The sequence below is a fragment of the Andrographis paniculata genome, unplaced genomic scaffold (genome assembly GCF_009805555.1).
Source record: "Andrographis paniculata isolate CXL003 unplaced genomic scaffold, ASM980555v1 Contig9END, whole genome shotgun sequence".
Classification (NCBI taxonomy): domain Eukaryota; kingdom Viridiplantae; phylum Streptophyta; class Magnoliopsida; order Lamiales; family Acanthaceae; genus Andrographis; species Andrographis paniculata.
In genome coordinates, this window is record NW_026137639.1 from 2696971 (window position 1) to 2717402 (window position 20432).

Here is a 20432-nt window from a genome sequence, read left to right on the forward strand (position 1 = left end):
CCATTGTATTGGATCAATAATACAAAATTAATTTGATTGAAATTTATTTTTTTCTTGATATATATGGTGACAATCAATAGGTAAAGATTGAAGAAATTTGACAACATTACGACAATTTCTTCCATAGCTAACAATTTATAGATAAAAGTTCACAAGTATCAATAATTTTGAAGATCTTTTAACAAAAAAAGTTAACACATTTTTTCAAAAAAAAAAAATATATATTACACACGTTATTTTTTTATATTACCTACACAATTCCTCGCACCTCACGTAAAAATTATCAAAACACAAAACAAACACACTCTAGATTTGGTTGAAACAACATTTTCCAGTTCTAACTATGACAATTTGCGAGTAATTCGTTAACACTTTATGATGAATATATTGTTCAAGTACAAATTCACAATATTTGAATTGAATTTATATTTAAAGATGAACGAAGAATTTAAAGTGTAGAATATATATTCGGTGGCCGTAACTAATGTAAGCTCTTCTTACATGCATTCAAAAGTTATTTTGACATTATTCATTTACAATATGTTCTTCAAAATAATATTATATCAAATATCTATTAATTATTTAAAAATATTACATTAAATGTTTGATTTTCTATTATTTAAAAAAAATAAAAAATTCAAAAAAAAATTAAAATAGTATCTAAACTGAGCCAAATTATTTGATATTTTGGAATCTATAGGTATTTGTTGTATTGTAGCATTTAGCTTTTTCTCTCCCTTTTTTTTTTAAAGAAAAATAAAAATTAATGCTTGATTAGTTTATAAGTGCTTCGAAAGAATTCCAACTTATGATTTGGTCTGGATTCTTACAAACAAGGGCCAGGTGAATAATTGCTTAGAGCAAATACAATGGTATGAGATATAAATAGCTTCATATTTTTAAATTTTAGTCTATAGTAATTATTAGATACTATATTAAACTTTAAAATTGTATTTTAAATTTTAGTCTATATTTTTTTTTTCTTCATAATTATCCAATTCAATTCTAATTTTAAAATTTAAATTCAAAACCTACCCGAACATTTTTTTTCTCCCCTCATCTCTTTTTCATAACCCACCGCACTCTTTATTAAATATATAATTAAAATAAAAAATGGTCTGGTGGTAGCGTAGGAGTTGGGACTTGTGACCGTGAAGTCAAGAGTTACCTCAGGTTACCTGCCACACATAGTTGACCTAGTGTGACTTCCCGGGCCTAAGGCCTAGGGCCTAGTTATTCAATATAACTAAGAGGCAATAGTCCAAGTACCACAAACATACTACTACAATAGTCCATGAATAAATTCAATTTCACCTAAACTTGCGAATTCTCCACTTAAACACCACATCCACAAAAGGCAAAAGACAAGACACAAAAATATTCACTGTAAGAGCAACAATTGGACATTAAAAGTCAGTAAATCAAGAAGATAGATGCACAGAGATTATTAGAGAAAGTTGAGATGACACCTCCAACTTTTGTCGTCATGCGGTGTAATTGATTCATGTCCTCCCATCACTGCTGCTTCACATTTCCTTCCTTCTCGTTCTCCCCGTCCTCATGCTGCAGGGCCTTCAGTTTTCTGTAACCCTTGTCCGTCCCGAATATCCTGACAAAATACAATCAATATAATATAATCTTGCAGTAGCTTCAAAACTAAATTCTTTTCAATATAATATAATATAATCATGAATAAGGTTTCAATGAATTTTCAACGTGCAGAGACAAGTTATAACAAAACAACCCTCTTTAAATCAATGCGAAGTTTGTCAATATTTTAGGACAACACATTAGCGGTCAAGGAAGACCAACAGGACTGAGATGCCTGTTATGGCATGGCAGTCAAACAGGAGGAAGATTGAATGGATGAGATAAAAATGGTAACTTTCCAACTTCATGGTGACCAATATTTTCAACATTATATTTATTCGACTTCTTAACTTGCATTAAGAAAAGGTTGAAGTGGCCTATAAAAGAGGTTTTGAATGAAATCCTACTTAATTCGCTTGAAAATTAAGCAAATTTGATTGATGCAAAGCAGAAAGGAGAACGGTGAAAATCTTACCAATCCATGTACACAAAGGTCGATGAGTAGTTGCCGCTTTTTGTGTAAAGCAAGCGATGATGATAGTCATGGAAATCAGCACTGTTTAAAAAAACAAAGCCAGTGCAGAGAGAAGTATTTAGTCACAGAAATAATAAATTAATATTAATAATAATTTTTAAGAGTAAAGATATAAGGATTACAGACCCCCCATATAAAGGCAAGTAGTTAGAGAGGCTCCAAGGAAAATGGTATCCACAATGTGCCTCAACTGTCTCGAGGACTCTAAGAACCATCCATAACCACAGGGTTATCAGATGGGGCCCGGTAATGGCAGGGCCAATTATTGTAGCAAATCCAAGAAACAAAATCTCCGCAGGGTGAGCATATTCAGAGGTCAGTCCAAATGGTGTGGCGTACCTGCACAGGCATCAAGAATATTGATGAAAACGGTAATTTTAAAGTAAGTGTGATATTGCTTACAGTGAATGAATGGAAAGTATTTGTTTGGATGGCACTCACTCATGATGGACACTATGGACATGCTTGTAAAGCCACTTTGTGTGCAAAATCCTGTGACCCCAGTAGAATACGAAATCCTCAAGGATGAAGTAAAATAATATCTGAGTGGACATTACTTTCCTGCAGAACAAATTTCCATAATGTAAATTGTAACCCCAATAAACACTGGGAAATTGCAACAAGAGGGGGTTTATAAAACAATAAGGAGATTACATGCAGATTATTCTGTAGCTTTGATATTATCGACTCCTTAGAAGAATCTTTGCTTTTATAAGTGCACAAGGAGAGAATAATGACACAAAGAGGATTAGTTTGTGAGACTTGTGCTCAATGGGATTGCATGATGAACCCAGTCTCAGTTTTTGTTGTGTATTGGATGATAAACCAACCTCAACACAATTAGACAGACCATTTCTGAATTTACTCGTGAAACAAAGTCTAAGAGTACTATAGAACTCTTTTCTTTTTCTTTTTTTTTTCAGAAAATTATAATATAAGGTACATGTAAGCTGTCTCTGGTAAATAACATACTGGAAGAGAACAAGCTGGTCTACCTGGGATCAGCTAATCAAGATTTAAAGCAATTTGGTGGGAGCAGGTTATCACATTGTGAAGAAAATTAAATTGGTAGAATGATTAAGTCAAAAGCAAGTCTATATAGAATCAGAGTGTACCAGGATGGCAATGGGAGAGTACTTCGCATGCCCATGGATCTGAAGACAGGATATGACAGCATCATAACAGGTAGATTAACACAAAAATGATACAGCAATAGCCGGGTGATACATTTCTCTTGAGCATCGGGTGTGTTGTTCTTAGACTGCACCAAGAGATAAATATGCAATGTGTATGTATTGCCCCCATGTAAGAAGAGAAAAATAAAATTAAAGGCATTGAGGGGGAAAAAAGAAGATTTTTCAGCTAAGAGCAAGTCTACTAGAGAACACAGAATATTGGGAAGTGTTTCAACGTTCACTTGTAACTATTCTTTTCACTCAAAATGTGGTTTATATTCTAGTACAGTTCATCTTTAAACATAGTCTATCCATCCCTACAAACATTATATCTTTATGCTAAAGAGCTTTTTCCTAGCATTGCAATTCCTCTTCTGCCATCTTATCACCCTTCATATCTTTACAATTACCTATTCCAAACCATTGCAACATTTGTGATCTTTTTATTCTGTCATACCATGCAACCATTAGTAAACCTTTTTATGATGTAAATGACAATAAGAAAAAAACTTTGAGCATATACTCTTTAAAAGATGACCACCTATACCAATAATAAATATAAATTTTTGCATATAAATCTGGTCATTCTACACAAAAACACAAAACACAACTGACCAAAGTTCAGAAAATATTTACATTAGAAATTTTTTTTGCATATTAGTGTTGCCCCAAGAAGTCACAAAGTAACCATTCACCAAAATACTTTATATTATAATATGGGCTTCAGTACCTGAATACAGCCCAGAATTTCTAATTATATAGTAGACAGCATCAATTTTTTCAAAAGGGAACTTTCTGAATGAAATCAAAATTATAATGCATGGTGCAGCATGGCGAGCGCCGAGCAGTGCAAGCCAGAAGCATTGATAAGTAATTAATGTACAAATATATGTGCAATTAATATAACCATGTATTGCCATATCCTCCAACAAGATGTTTGAATCTTGTGTCTCTTTTAAAAGTCTTATTAAAATTATATTTCTATTATTAGAATTTGGCAGCATACTCAAGGTCCACCATGAATCCTTTCCAATTTGAGGGCATACTTATTCGAATGATAAAAAGATATATATATACACACACACACACACACACACAATCTTACAAATAATATTTCAAAATATAATGAAACAAATGGAATACATTAAAAAAAAAAATCATAATTTTCATTTACTAAAACCAATATATTAATAGGGCAAGTAGAAGAAAATCTAACAGTATGTGTGAGAGAGTAAGTAGGAGAGAAGCTAGGGGAAGCAGGAAGCCAGGGTTAAGGCTAAAACTCCTAAAATGTTGGAACTTAAAAAAATAGAAGAAAAAAACACTTCAGCTGTGGCACGCACCTTTTATAACTGTGATTGAAATTGAAGGTCAAAGCATATTTGAAATGAACTAGCATACATTTGACTGAAATAAAATCACTGAATAAACCAACAGACATAAGACAATTAAGGCAAAGCAGCAAAACTCTCATGAAAACAACACACGTGCTTAGAATATTCCTCAGCACATTTCTGTAGGGCATTTTGCAAGGATATAAAAGAAGAGGTAGTGAAACAAAGACATGCAGATCATTAATAACAACTACCACCAATGGATGCAGCCAAGATGCAAAACCTTCGGAAAACAAGATGAACAAAAAGCTGGCTTGAGTTAAACCTGGATTTTGTACTTGCTCAACCATCCTCCCCTTTCCAAAAATATGAATGGAAGTCCAGACAGAAAGAAGACACTCTCGTGAATCAAGAAACTTCCAATACAAGCCAGTTGAAAGTCATTAAAATGGGTTATGAGATACTGCAACGAAGATATTATACATGTTAATTCAATACAACACCAATAAAAAAATGCATGGAGAAACTCTAAAAATCAAATTCTTAAAAGGAATGTAGAGTCGGAAGTTTATTTAATACTTCAAATATACTTTAAATAAACGTATTGAGTGATGTGAATATAGTTGATAAAATTTCCCACCCCACGTCTTCCACAAAACAATAGCATGGATAAGCTTAACATGCAAATCTTAAATTAAACAGGAACAGAACATATAGCATTCCACATCTAACAAACACATTCTTTCTTCAAGATAAGTACACAAATACACAATGCAGTCTGAATTGATTTATTACTGGAAGTAAGGCTTGATAAAGAATTCCCCTTGAAATCTAATCATTTTCCTATATATGGTATCTTGAATAAACTCTACCTAATCCCAAAAGCCCTACAAAATATGATTCAGTCAAGGTATGAAGAAAGGAAACTTAAAAGAAACGAACATTAAGTTATGTTACAATACTTAACTTGTCAAGCTAACAATAGGTACCAATGGAGTTATTTAAGAGATTTCAATCTTGAAATTTAGGAAGGATGCATCAGAAATCACTTAGAACAACCTCCTAATATAGAAAAGATTGTCTTCAAATGACACAGCACTGAGTGCATTAAATCTACATTTTATAGAAGTTAGAGGAGTGACATATGACTTTAACAAAGGTGCCAACTGCGACAATCAGTGAGGCTCATCCCAGAAGTACAGTTACAAGGAACTCGGTTAGTACAGGAAACTGGATGTCAATTAGGATTTATCCCAGAGGCCAGTAATTGTTGTACACTTCTCTTTTTTTTTTTTTTTTTTTCTCTCTCTGGATGTGGTGAAATATTCGCGACAGCCCTAGCTACTTATGCCAAGCAATACAAGTTAGTTATATGTATGTTAGCTGCTGCTAAAGCAACCACTGGCCAAACAGAGCAATCAATATGACTTGATAAAGAATGATTGAACAGGCTCACATAATATCTCAAAGGAGCACAAGATCAAGATACCGCCATACAACTGACTGGAAAATACCAGGTGCCAAGGTTACAAAAGGAACTTCCAAATTTTGAATTCAAGAACTTCCAAATTTTGAATTCAAATGTCTCATACCACAGGATTGAAAAGGAAGAATCAAGTGGTCACTCATAACAAGATAAACAGAGGTTTTGTTAAGTTAATGTGCTTGAACATACATAAATTTTTTCCTTGACCATGTGTTATGTAAGCTTAGATTGACAGGACAGGTTGCTAGATTCGTACTCGAATTGTGCATGAAAAAAGTTCACAAAGCACAGTTGTACACTTACACACAATTTTAATAGTAATACATTAACTATCTTTTGTCGTATTTCAGAAATGAGCACATAAACTTCAATTACACACTTACACCTGTTTTGCGCGATAGGCCATTATCTTTATCCTATTTCTAGAATGAGATCATAAAGTTCTATCACTCAATTGCGCCTGTTTTCAATGGTTATACATTCCTTTTTGTCGTTTTACTATGACGTTAAGCTACCTCCGAAAGTTTTGCACATTAACCAGGCGTCACGTGTTACAAACAGAATTTAACTTCAACAGCCTCATTAATATTTGGTCCGTACATATTCTGTAATGTGGTTAGCTAGAAAGCAAACTAATATCTACTGAACAGTGAACATTGGAACCGTGATCCAAACCCAACCAGCACTTCTTCAAAGGTCAATGCCTTTATTACTAACCTCTGAACTAAAAACCTCATCTGGCTGGACATTTTGCGTTAGTCCTATCCTTGACTGTACAATGATTTGTTTATATTGTTTCTCCATGCAGATAAAATGATTCCTTATCAAAACAATAGTATAAAAGTCAAGGTGAAGCCATTTTCTCAACAGATTTACAAACATTGCTCATACAAAATCCAAACAAGGCATAATTCACCACGGAATCATTCCCATCCTAAGGCAAAAGGCAAATCCCAAACCACTCGACCAACACCGTATAAAAATACACAAATTGCAGACGAAAAAAATAAAGAAACAAACAAACAAAGATCGAGAAACACAAATCGGCAATCCAGCGAATCAATCACTCCGAGGCGCAATGACATCGAATCTAGGGCACAAAATAAAAAGACAATCAAAGAATAAATAAAATCGGATTCATTACCGTCCACGCAAACTCGACTACAGATGCCATAGGAGATGAAGGTAGCGGTCTCGAGTTGATCTCCCAAGGATGAGCGTCTAGAGTGTTCGGAAGAGGCTCTACAATGGCTAATGGTGAATGATAGACGACAGTCTGTCACGGGGGAGAGGGAATCTCAGCACTCATATCTGAGACAGTTCTTACACACACATATATATATATACGTACACACACATACACACAAGCATATACATACATATATATAAGTGTATCTATATATCTACACCTGCATTTGGATTTGTGGTGTGACACTTGATTTCGTGGTTGATTGCCATTTTCCAATTTTGCCCCTTCCTGTCAATTTAATCAATTTTTGACCAAAAGCACCGTTAGCTCGACAGATTCGTACCGTTCAATATTTTAAATGGATTAAATTATTTAATTTTAATCCAATTTATTTATAATTGTGTCAACTTTGTATAGACCTTGTATGGATAATTGAGTCGAAATTTTCAATTTAAATTCAATTATTACTTTAACGTGTTATTGTGTGTGATGTTAATAGAGTGTAACGAGTATAATGAATTAAGTTAAATTATTTAAAATTAAATTTAATTTAAATACTAATTATTAAATTAGAGTTATTTTACCTAAAGAAAACATATATTAACTAATATTAATGTATTATAATCGTTGTTTTCGTGTCGAGTTTGAATTGAGAACTTCAATTCTAATTTGATCTATTTATTATCACGTCGGTGTATCAATCCTTATGCGTAATCAAATTGAAATCATTGACTCAAATTATTTCGTGTCAGATTATCTTGTTTTTTTGCCAACTCTTTTAAGCACATTAACGTTGAATTGCTCAATCTCAGCTATGCTAATTTCATTTTTAAAGTTACTTCACGGAGTTTTCTAAGAGTTAGACTTTAGATAGTTCTAAAAATTATTCAATTTTAATAATTTGATGAAATCCTAAAACTTTTTTTTATTATAAATTTTAAAATTTATGAATTTTTCTTTTTTAAAAGAATTTTTAATTTTTTTAAAATTTTAACTTATTTTACTTTATCCATACATTCTCTTGTTTATTATTCATCTTCTTGGTACTCTGATTTAAGATAATTTTCTTTTATTTATTTATTTATTTTTATTTTTGTTTTTTGTTTTTGTATTGTTTGTTTAATCTAAAATATAAATATATATTTATTGAATATTTTATTATATTTCTCATAAAGTTTATATATTTAGTAGAGAAAAAGAAAAAAAATTATAGGTTTAGAATATCTTATTATTTTATGAAATATTAGAAAATCTTCTGTATATATATATAATATTTATAAAAACTTTATATCTATCATACTTTATTTTTGTATTTTATTATTCTTTATTCATATATATATATTTTGAAGATATTGATAATCTTAATATGAATTTTTATCATTTTTTAAGAACCTTTGTGTGCTCTTTCATGAATGTATTATTATTATTATTTATTATTTTTATTCCACATAAAATGTCTATATATTTTTATTTATTTATTTATTTTTAAAAAATATGATTATACACTTTAATCACATTTTAAATATTTTTTAATTTTTTAATTTTAACTAAATTATTTAATTATTTTAATTTTAATTTATAGTTATTTTTATAATACAATAATTATTTTTACTGATACATTTTAATTACTTGCTAATTGGATTTTATATAAATTTATGTATCTACAATAATGCAAACAATAATGCAAACAATTTATCCGAAACGCAGAGAATATACGTCGAATATCAATAGCAATATTGATATTTTATTATATTGGGATAAAAATTTGACGGGAAATATAGGTACAATATAATAGAATTATGATCCAAAATATATGATTTTTATTAGCATAATACTAGATTCGAAAATTTAGAAGGTATCATTTATGATTTGATCGAAAAATATTGACGATAATACCTTATTATTTTGAAAATATCATATAGTTCGGCGTATGGCTAGGATATTCAAAAATCAAAATTAATTACTATTACTGTGGTCAATCTCGAGTATATTTCAAATTCAATCAATCTCACGAGTGCTTGAAATTATTTGTTGAATTCAAAATAAATATTAAAAACTACAATGGTTGATAATTCTAAGTACAAATTACAATAAAAGATGAGCCAATAAATAATATGAGTCAATAAATGATATTTATTTATATTAGATAATGATTGTAAAGAATTCGGTCGGGATGAATGTAGCAAACCAAAATCAACATCAAACTCGGACAATAAAATAGCGAAAAAATTAATGATAGATACAATATATATATTATTGCAAAATGGAGAATCATCCTAATGTCATGAAACATGTACAGTATCACTCTTAGGAGGTGAGACTTAACATCCCTCAACTAAAATATTTTTAAATTTTGTAGTGGGATAATTTTTAACAATGCACATACGACGTTCCGAACTGAAAATGAAATGTCTACACAAAAAAATAAAAATAAATAAAAACTCAAATCAAAATAGCATAAAATCTCTCAATGGTTTGTCGAATTTGCTGAAAATCCCCGTGCTCTGAAAATTCCATAAAACCTACCCGTGGTTTCTAAGATGTTGCAGAAAATCTCCCTTCCGTTAGAATTTAACAGTGATTGAATGTCACGCACGCTGCGATTTTTTGTGCAAAAATTGATATATCACTACCTAATATTACAAAAATACCCTAAGATATTTATAAAGATTTTTTCTCTCTCCTTCACTCTCTCTTTCTTTTCTGTTAATCAATAATTTTCTTCATCAGGTTTTATCCGTCAAGATTGAGTTTTTTTTTTTTTTTTTTTTAATTAATAAAATTGTGAGATTTTGATTTCTACTTAATCTTCCCCAAATTTTAGCGCTACATATAGGTTGTATTTCTTGGCGACGTTGATGCACGAGAACAAAGAATCAACAATTAGGACAAACTGTGATGTCGGGTAAGATCTTCTAATCCTCCCAATCACCTCATTATTGGAACAGTCGGTGAAATCGTTAATCAAGCTCTTACTAAACTCCTCGCTCAGATGTCGTTCGAAATCGAGCAGGAAGCCGTCGGAAAATGTGGCGCACTATATGTCGATGCTAGAGTCGCCGGAGAAATTGAAATTGAAATTGAAATCGAAGTCCGCGGATTTCGATGCAGTGTTGTGAACAAATTCAGTAAGAACACAAGTTTCGTTGTGGAACTTGTTTGGTTCGCCTAAGAGAAACTGGTTTTGAGGTTGGAAAATGGAAAATAAATTAATTTAACAATTTAGGTTTGTTTTTTTTAGATTTTTTTTTAATAGATAAAATGACTAAGATAGAGAAGGAAGACGAAGAAGAATTAGACAGCAAAGGAAGAAGATGTAGAAGTAAGGAAAAAAATAAAAAAATAAGTGGGGGAGAAGAAGAAAGTGCAGAGGTGTACAGGGAAGAAGAAGAAGAAGAAGGGTGATTTAGAAAAGGCATAACGGTCTGTGTAAATATTTAACACCGTGTTTAAAAGGATGGGCGAGTATGCAATTTTTTCGAAATCATAAATAAGTTTTATAAAATTTTCGGACTACGGGGGAATTTTTAGCTAATTCGGCAAACCACGGGGGATTTTATGTTATACCCAAATAAATAATTCAATAACAATATTAACAACTATTGAAATCAACAATAATAATAGGGTAAAACAATCAAACCAAACAAATTTAGAATAAAATAGTAAAAAACTTGCATAATTTCTTACGTATAACCGCCGCACTCGTAACTTTTAAAAATGGATAAAATTATATACAATAGATATTATCAGATTAACCAATACTCTACTAATTACAGTCTGTCAAAACAAAATATAATAAATAAAAATTTTAAAAAAAAATGGTAAAGTATATATAAAGCATTGGGTAAACAATCTCAAAGTGATGATAAAATTGGAAATGAATTAATAAAAAATAAAAAGATAAATTGCATAGTGCCTACCTGTATTTCATTATAATGCATAAAATAATTATATTTTTGTTGATGCAGATTTTTAACAATAAAAAATAACATTCGGAAATATAAACTATCTTCGAATTTGATACAATAAATGCTTGAGATTAAGAATACCTAGACACCGTACGATACATAAGAAAAATGAAAAGAAATACTACATACGGTAAAAAAGTAAAAGGATGATCCCCAAAGAAATTCACTAAATTTGATGTCCATGGAAGATACCTTCTTTAGGTCGTGACAAAGCCTATTAAAACCTATGTCAACCGCCACAACCAGGTCGTGCCTTCATATCCGCTCCCCAGTTGTAACTTCTTTCAACCGTCTTAGAACTACTTTTCACCCGACCTACATATCCACTGCTACGTCCCCTCTCGCCGCCTTTCGCTTGTCCGACCTCCGTATCGGTCGTCTCATCTTTATTTACCCGACTTCCTTTTGTCCGACCTCCATGCCAACCGACCAAAACACCTACTGTCTTCTTTGTCCGATCTCTCCTTGTCCGACCTCTGTATCCACCGACCACCTAATCACCGGCTTTCTAAAAGAAATCCATTTATTAATAACGCTTGGGCTATTGGACTTATATCCGAACCTATTTAAGACCCTACTACCATTGATAAGCCCATTGGGTTATACATCGATCCGTAGCCCAATTGATATCCAAAAAAAAAAAATAATATTTGTTATTGTATATTAATTCACAGGGAATTTTATTCGAAAATCAGTGAGTAGAGTTTTTATAGAAGAATGGTCAGATATAGCAATTATGTGGTTGTAGACCCTGGATAGTTATCACAATTATTTATACTCTTTTTACTGGTGAGTTTCCAGGTCGAACACAGGGATTTAAAGTCATGAATTTCAAAGGTAAAAATCTTGGAGAAGCGACGAAGAGACAAAAAGAGGTCCGCTTGGAGCGGGACTAAATTTTCTACTACAGAAAGCGGTAAATAAAACAGTAAAAGATGAACGGGGGCGAGCGAAGCGAAAGCGAGAGGATTGGGATGTGAATGAGCGGCATATTATATGTATATGTATATGAGCGAATTTGAGTGGAAAAGAGGTGTTGTGTCTGAACTGTGCGTTACGAAATGGGTAGATTTCCCTGGATGCAGCGAGCGAGTGATGAAATTGTGTTATCGGAAGTATATATGTATATTACGAAAATGATGATAGAAGGATGTTGTAATTATATAAACTCGATTATAAAGAACTCATCACACTGGTATTTTGGCCTGGGGAGGATTTACAACAAGACTTCAATGACACCCAGAATTAAGACATTATAAGAAAGAAATCCTACTGTCACTAGGAATTTCTGCGACCTAATAGACCCCCGTCTATGTCCCGTTAATTTTCCCAATTTCTGCCTCATTAGTGGCTTTACCCCCTGATGTTGGTACTCTTTTATCAGAATCAAATTCAGCACAGTAATTAAGTAGGTCGACAAGGCTCCCGCGTACTTAACTACGTTGAACTACCTTGAGACCGCTTTTGGCGCATCACAAGGCTTAATTAATTAATTCGTCTCTCGCTCTATACCAGTGATATGAAATTCTCTAAATTGATTTATATAAGTATGGGGAATTGTGGAAGGATTTAAATTGAAGAAGAGAATGATATTTCTTTATATACTATGAAAACTGCGAAAGGGATTAGACTACAAAGCTGTAAATGAAAGCAGTAAGCTAGTCTAAGAAAGCATTAAAGACATGGCCAAGGGAGAGGGAAGACACCCACTCCCTTGGCCTTTCCTGTGGTGAACTCCCTTACAGGGTTGGAGCTCTCGGAAACAGGAAGACGACGAACGCTGAGTGTATTCTGAAAATTATCCAAGAATTCGATTCTCTCTGTACATACAGATATCTGGCCCTATTTATAGCAGCTGTAACGGGACGGTTGCAAGAAGCTGTTGGGTAGTTCCAACCGCTGGGCAGTTAGGCGGTTGCAGGTGGTTATTCTGTTGAAGCAGTTGCTGGCCATAATTCCCAGGGTGTCCGCTTCGCTTGCGTTGATGGCACAGATCTTCCTCGCTTGCTGGAGAGCAGGAGGGCATCAGCGTAGCACGGCTCGCTTGAGCTAGCTGGAATTGGAATAGCTGTACCGCTGCATTTGAAGTACTTAGTTGAAATTTGGTGATAGTCTGCAGCGGTGGGTATCTGGGCTGTCGCTTGCAAGCGGGAGGGGCTATCGCTTGCGGCTATGAAAGTGGCCGCTTGCCTCTCGTGCCTTAGTGTTTTCAAGGTGTGTCTTGGGCGCTTGCGAGCGAAGGCGGCTGTCGCTTGCGGTGTCTGCCTTAGCTTTTCTGGCTCCAGAATACCGCTTAAGAGGGCAAAAATCGTTAATAATCTCAACAACGAATTCTGGGTCATGCCTGGTGATATAAATCAATATTGTATGCCGATTACGAATTATTTTGATGGTTCTTATGCAAAAATTCAAGTAACACACATTTTGTCAAGCTAAGAATATGCTCATATTTGGAGTCATCAAACCTCCTCACACTAAACCTTTGTTCGTCCTCGAACAAACTGCATTAAAGGATCAAGAGGTTATTCCGTTCACGGCAATCAAGAAGTGCTAGTAACCAGTGCCATGATTGGGAGTAGAGTGAATCTCAATTAGTAACAAGTGAAACACAAGTATTCAGCATGTCATTTGATTTAACAAGATTGGAGTAGTCCAGGTATTGTCAACTTTGTTCGCTTAGCAGAGATTCTTTTTTTGATCTAGGAAACCTTCAGCCGAAGGGCGTGGAGAATATATGAGTTTTTTTTTTTTTTTTGGATCGTGAGTTTCAAACAAACATTGTGTCTGCTCATGATCTTATTAGGTTCTCGCACGCCTAGGCCTTTTCAGTTCCTTTGTAATGATAGGTCCTCCCTGCTTTGCTTGCATCGTATCTTAAACCGAATTTAAGGACTTCTCTTTTCAAGTTATGCCTTATGAGCAAAGTCGAAAAACCTGGTCACTTGCCTTACTGAGTATGGAAAGTTGAAACGAAGGGGGCACTAGTTTTTCACAAGTCTCTTTCGCTGTTACTTAGTCTAACACTAGTGTTCGAGTTATGGTGAAGTTCGAAGGACAAGTACTTAGTCTGATGTGCTTAGGTTGTCTAACTCTACTCTAGAACATATCACAAAGTTAACCAAGCAGAATATCACAGGAATTTCACATAAGAGCACATACTTCAGGTTATGTTAGGCATACAATAAAGAAAAATTGTCACGAGTTACCAAAAATTGTTGTCTCCTTGATTGATGTTATGTACAGCCCTTGTTATTCTCAATTTTACATGGGTGAGGACCTTTCTTTATTTCTTCTTTTCGCTTGCTGGTCCTCGCCCTTGAGGAAGGTTGCGTGATATCTGCCGCACTAGGTCTTCCAATCGGAGGAGATTCCTGGCTGTGTCAAGCTGTTGTTCCATTAGGATGGCGTTTTGTTGGGTAAGAGCTGCGAGAGCTTTCATAATTTCATGCAGCATCGTACCCATGCTTGCAGCCAGGGTCTCTAGCGCTTCCACTCGCTCTTCTAGTGCGGCAGTCGCTTTCTTTCCAGCAGTCAGTTCATCACCCAGACTCCTAGCGTATGTGTCTATTAATGTCTGAGTCATCATGTATTGGGTGAGAATGGCTGAGTCGAGTTCATCCAATCTTCTTTCAATATTTTCCAGTGATGCGCGGGGGGCTGATGGTCCAGCACCCGCCGCTTCTGGTGATTGTCGCTCGCTCTCAGCTGAACTGATCTCCACTGGCTCTTCCTCGTTTTGGGAATCGGGTGCTGGCTCAGGGGAGACATCCCTGAGGAATACTAGCTGCCTCGCTGCCTCGTACTCCTGCTGCTCTGCTTTCTTCTTTTGTAAATATCTTCTGAATCGTAGCTGGAGTTGAGTCAGCGGTTTCCAGTATTTTAGCAGCTTGACCAGCACCTTCATTTTCCTTTTTCTTTCTCGCTCGAGCTGCTGCATTCGTTCGATTCGTTGTACTGCGGCAAGCAGCTGAGCTTTCTGTTCTTGGAACTTCCTGTCCTGTTCCTCCTCCTCCTCTTCTATAAGTGTTTTATCAGATTTGGTTGAGGCAGGAGTCAGAATTTCTGCGGGTGTCCCGATCATGGTATGCGTTCCTGGGCTGCTTGGGGACACCTGCAAGACAGGAAGATTTAGAATCACTGCCTCCACCTCTTCGGCTTCATTGGCAGCTTCAGCGGTTGTGGCAGCGGGGACCTCGGCGGGATATTCTTTGTATGATTCAATGGTGACATCGATCCCGCCAATAGTTTCTTCGGTGAATATGGTCTCCCGCTCCTCCTTTGCTCCAGCAGCAGTAGGCTCCACCGCTCCCGGCTGGTTAACGGGTGTGGTTTCTTTGCCTATTCCAACAGCAGTTGGCTCACCTGCCCCCTGTTGGTCGAAGGGAACAGGTTCATCGCCAGATGGGCTTGGCAAAACCTCCTCTAATGCTGGCCATGCCGGCGAAGGTCTCTCGGGTTGGGCGGTGGGTTCTCTGATGACGATCCCCTTCCGTAGTCTGGAGAGGGGAATCGTGTCCTCGCTTGACTCTACATCCACCGCTTTCCCCTTCCCTTTCTCCTGCCTTGTCGCTCGCCGAGGGGGTGTTGGATTTTTTCGCAGTGCTTCTTTCACCCTCGGCTTTTTGACAGGCGGCGGAGCAGGGTCTTCTTGCTTCTTTGACCTCTTTTCGCCCACGGCCGCTTGCGGCGCCTTTCCTTCCTTATTACTCCTAGTTGTTTTAGCCCCAAATAGATTTTCCTCAATCTCCCGAGCGAAGCGGAGGGCTTCCTCTTCCTCATCGCTGGGAGCTTCATTGGAAACTGTTCTCTCAGAGTCTGGCTCGGTATGGGGTGTCACATCTTCTCTTATGATTTCCCCCCCCACAAATTTCATCTTTCTTTTTGGTGGAGGGGGCGCTGCCGCTTGTGCTTTCCTCTTTTTCTGCTTGGGGATGAGAGTGAACCTCTTGGACTCCAGCCAATTTTTGTGGAAGGCCGCTGGGAACAGTGGCTTCATTTGGAGTTCTGGGGCTGGAGTGGGCAAATCGACGCCCGCGCGACGGCAAAGTTCTGTGATCAGGGTCCCGTGACCCAATGTTCTGTCTCCACTTCTTCGATCCCAGATGTCTAAGCCGATGATCGCGCCCAAATCCACATCGTTCGATTCCTCCAAGATTGAGCAAAGGGCTATGAGGTAGTCAGGACGAATGTCAGTGGTGTGAGCAGTGATCATTATTCTGCTCAACGACCACTTCACCCATTCCTTTTTCTCTTCATCCACCGACCCGAACTTCAGGTTTCTTTTCTCATATGCAGGGGTGGTGGCGAAGGTCCTGTATAGCGACTGTAGTTCAAGTGAACTGCAGACTTCCGTAGCCTTCAGCTTGTCTTGCATCTCTTGGCCGGGGTAGTGGTGTTCCCAACCCAAGAGTCGGTTGATCTTCCTGGCTGAGCAGTCTACCCATTTTCCCCGAACGTAGACATGTTTTAGACTCTCAGCCTGATTCAGATTAGCGTAAAACTCCCTCACCAGTGATACATCCACTGGTTCATTGGGGTTTCTGATCAACCAAGACAGACCCCGCTCCTCCAGCCAGTCAGAGAGCGGGCCTGTGATCTTCTCGGGGTCAAATCCTCTCTCGTAGAGGATCCCCATTGCCTTCATCCGCTCGTACGCCGCCGCTGCGTCAATGTTGGAAAAGTGCAGTTTGTCATACTGCTTCGATCTCAATACGTCCTTTGCAGCGTCGGCAGCATTCTTCTTGGAGATATTGCTCCGGAATGCCTTCATTTTCCTTGGCGGTGCTTCTAGGCAGGCAAATTTGTTTTTAAGCTCCTTCAGCTGGTACTCCTTCAGCTGTTCGTATTCCGATTCTTCTAATTCCAGCCACCAGTCGCTCACCGGATACCTCTGCTCTTTATCCTCAGTGTATTCGAATCTAAGGTATTCCTCCGGGAACTCTGGGATGAATTTTCGGAATGGCAGTGACTTAAGCTGCCTGAGCTTCCCCCAGTCTTCTGTTAGCTCCAATACTCTCCTCCTCTTGTAGTATGCCTCAGGTGGCGCTGGCTCTACTAATTCTGCCCCTGAGGTTGTTGTCACCACCTTACGTCCGTCTGTGGATTTGATTCTTTGGACTCTTCGTTCGATCCTCTCCTCAACTTTCTCAAACTCCTTCTTCAACGTTTCTTGCTTTGCTGGATCTATTTTGCTAAGCTTGTCCTGAAACTAGGGTTTCCAGAATTATTGTTTGTCATACGAACATTATGAATCCTGCCTCATTATCTTTAAATGTAAATAACATCCATATAAGGCAATCACATTCAAAGTTCCGGTGATTTTAACCCTAAATTCTCCCCCTCACAACGAAACAGAACACTACTGTAAACGTTACGTTGTGAAAAAGGGAGAAAATCACAAAACAAAACCTAACCTACAGATTAGAGTGAAATTCATCCGTAGAAAGCAAGTATATTAGTTATTGTATCTAAATCTAGCATATGACAGACTTAGATTCACAGAAATCGAACAGGCAAACATTTTCGCAAAAATGAAGAACAGTGAAATATCGGGAAAATAATTTGCGATTCTGTGTTTTTAAACGTTAAATCGGCGAGAATCAACCGTAAAATAGAGTTTATGTACTAAGGTTAACCTAGATCTTACCTTAGATGAAGCTAATATTGGTTGAAATGGTGAGATTTTGAAAAATTTTCGCTCTGAGAGTGGCGGTTACTAAAGCTTCGGGAGGAAGTTACTGTAGGGCAAAAGTGGAAAAATGACTGTGGACTGGGGTATTTATAGATTTTCTCAAGACTCTCTGGAGGACAAGCGGAGCGATGCCAAGTCCACTGTAAATACTTATAAAGGTATAGGGGAGGGTATTTCAGGGCGGGCGAGCGGTTAAAGCAACACTTCTATATACCTAAGACTGACACAAAAGCGAAAATGAAAGCGGTGCTGAGTGAGCGATGCTACTCCCCCAGTTAATATCAGGGTGAAACAAGCGGAGCGGTGGTTGACTTGGGTCAGGCTTAGGTTGGAAGTTAAAATGCTAACACTAAACTATTCCTATAAAGCGATAATCCTATTCTAATGAAAGCGATAAAATTATGAAATCTATTTATGAAAGCGGTAAAGGAAAGCTTGTAAATTTTAACTATGAAAGCGATAATTTTTAACTAGAAAAGCAATAAAAGAAAGCTGTAAATTGGCGGATATAAGATTGGGCTTCTGGATTCTTTTCACGAAATTCTATCATCGCTTGAGCTTCTGAACCTCAATCAGATTAATCTCTGCATTGGCCTGTTGCAACACAGGCCCTTCAATATACGGTTTCAGCCTCGCTCCATTCACCAAGAAGGAATCTTTCTCTCCGGGGGTCTCCACATTGTTAATCCTTATGGCTCCACTTGGCAGCACTTGTCTGACAATATACGGCCCAGTCCACCGTGACTTCAATTTTCCTGGGAATAAGTGGAGCCTAGTGTCATATAAAAGAACTTTGGATCCCACCGCAAACTCTTTCTTTTTCAACTTCTTGTCATGATAGAATTTCATCCTTTCCTTATAGATCTTTGCGCTTTCATATGCAAGGTATCGGAACTCGGTCAGATCGAGCAATCTTTTCGTGCGCCTCTCCTGCGCTGGGAGAAGATCAAAATTGAGATACTTGATAGCCCAGTACGCACGATGCTCTAGTTCCAGTGGTAGGTGGCAGGCTTTTCCATATACAAGCCGATAAGGGGACATTCCAATTGGAGTCTTGAAGGCTGTTCTATAGGCCCACAGCGCATCATCCAATTTTTCTGCCCAATTCTTGCGACTCTTATTTACTGTGGTCTGGAGGATGTGTTTAATCTCTCTATTTGAAACTTCCACTTGACCGCTCGCTTGTGGATGATAGGGGGTAGTTAGATGCTGGCGCACACCATATTGCTGTAGGCTGGATTGTAGTGCCTTATTCACAAAATGGGTGCCTCCGTCGCTTATTATCGTTCTAGGAACCCCAAACCTTGGGAATATGGTATATTTTAGGAAGCGGATCACTGATCGAGCATCATTTGTGGTGAGCGCTTGCGCTTCAACCCACTTACTCACGTAATCCACCGCCACCAGAATGTATTGTTTCCCATTAGAAGGTGGAAAGGGACCCATAAAATCTATCCCCCATACATCAAATATGTCCACAAACAAGACTCCAGTTTGGGGCATCTCATCTTTCTTCGAAATGGACCCCAGTCTTTGACATTTGTCGCAAGCTTTGGCAAAGGCATCTGCATCTTTTTGTAGGGTAGGCCAAAAGAAACCTGACTGCAAAACTTTGGCCGCTGTGCGCATGCCAGCGAAATGCCCTCCTACATGGGACCCATGACATTCGTTCAAGATCAGCGGGATCTCAGACTCCGCTACACAGCGACGGATTATCCCATCTGAGCCGATGTTGAACAAATAAGGTTCATCCCAAAAATAATCCTTTGCCAAACTGAGCAATCTCTTCTTTTCCCTTTGTACAGTGTGTGCTGGAAACTGTCCTGTAGTTAAAAAGTTGGCCAGGTCAGCGAACCATGGCTCTTTCGCTTGCACCAGGAACAGCTTCTCATCTGGGAATTGTTCATTGATTCCAGGAGATTTGTCCTCGTCTTGTTGCAACCTACTGAGGTGATCTGCCACATGATTTTCCTTTCCCTTCTTATCCTTGATTTCTATATCGAATTCCTGGAGCAACAAAACCCATCTAATCAAGCGGGCTTTTGTCTCCTTTTTCTCCATCAAATATTTAATAGCTGCATGGTCAGTGTGAACAATAGTCTTGCTTCCAATAAGATACTGCCTGAATTTCTCAAAAGCGAAGACAATAGCTAGCAGCTCTTTCTCGGTGGTAGTGTAATTCTTCTGAGCAGAGTCCAGCGCTTTACTTGCATAGTAAATGACGTTAAGTTTAGACTCCACCCTTTGTCCTAGTACAGCGCCGACGGCATAATCGCTTGCATCCGTCATTAACTCGAATGGCTCACTCCACACTGGTGCTGAAATTATAGGAGCAGAGGTCAGCTTATCCTTCAGTATTTGAAAAGCCTCCTCACACTCGCTTGACCAGCGGAATTGAGTATCCTTGCACAGCAGTGACGTGAGTGGTTGTGTGATTTGACTGAAACCTCTGATAAAACGACGG

General features: G+C 37.2%; 1 protein-coding gene across 1 annotated transcript; it reads right to left on the reverse strand.

The window, feature by feature from the left end:
• Nucleotides 1–1280: 1280 nt before the first annotated feature.
• Nucleotides 1281–7453, reverse strand: LOC127244331 (methylsterol monooxygenase 2-2). The gene is made up of 7 exons (XM_051264817.1): nt 7265–7453; nt 4960–5097; nt 3241–3386; nt 2567–2686; nt 2252–2464; nt 2066–2146; nt 1281–1609 (listed from the first exon to the last, which is right to left on the reverse strand). The coding sequence occupies exons 1-7, from the start codon at nt 7292–7294 to the stop codon at nt 1516–1518; spliced, it is 822 nt and encodes a 273-aa protein (XP_051120774.1). The 5' UTR covers nt 7295–7453; the 3' UTR covers nt 1281–1515.
• Between the last annotated feature and the right edge of the window lie 12979 nt (nt 7454–20432).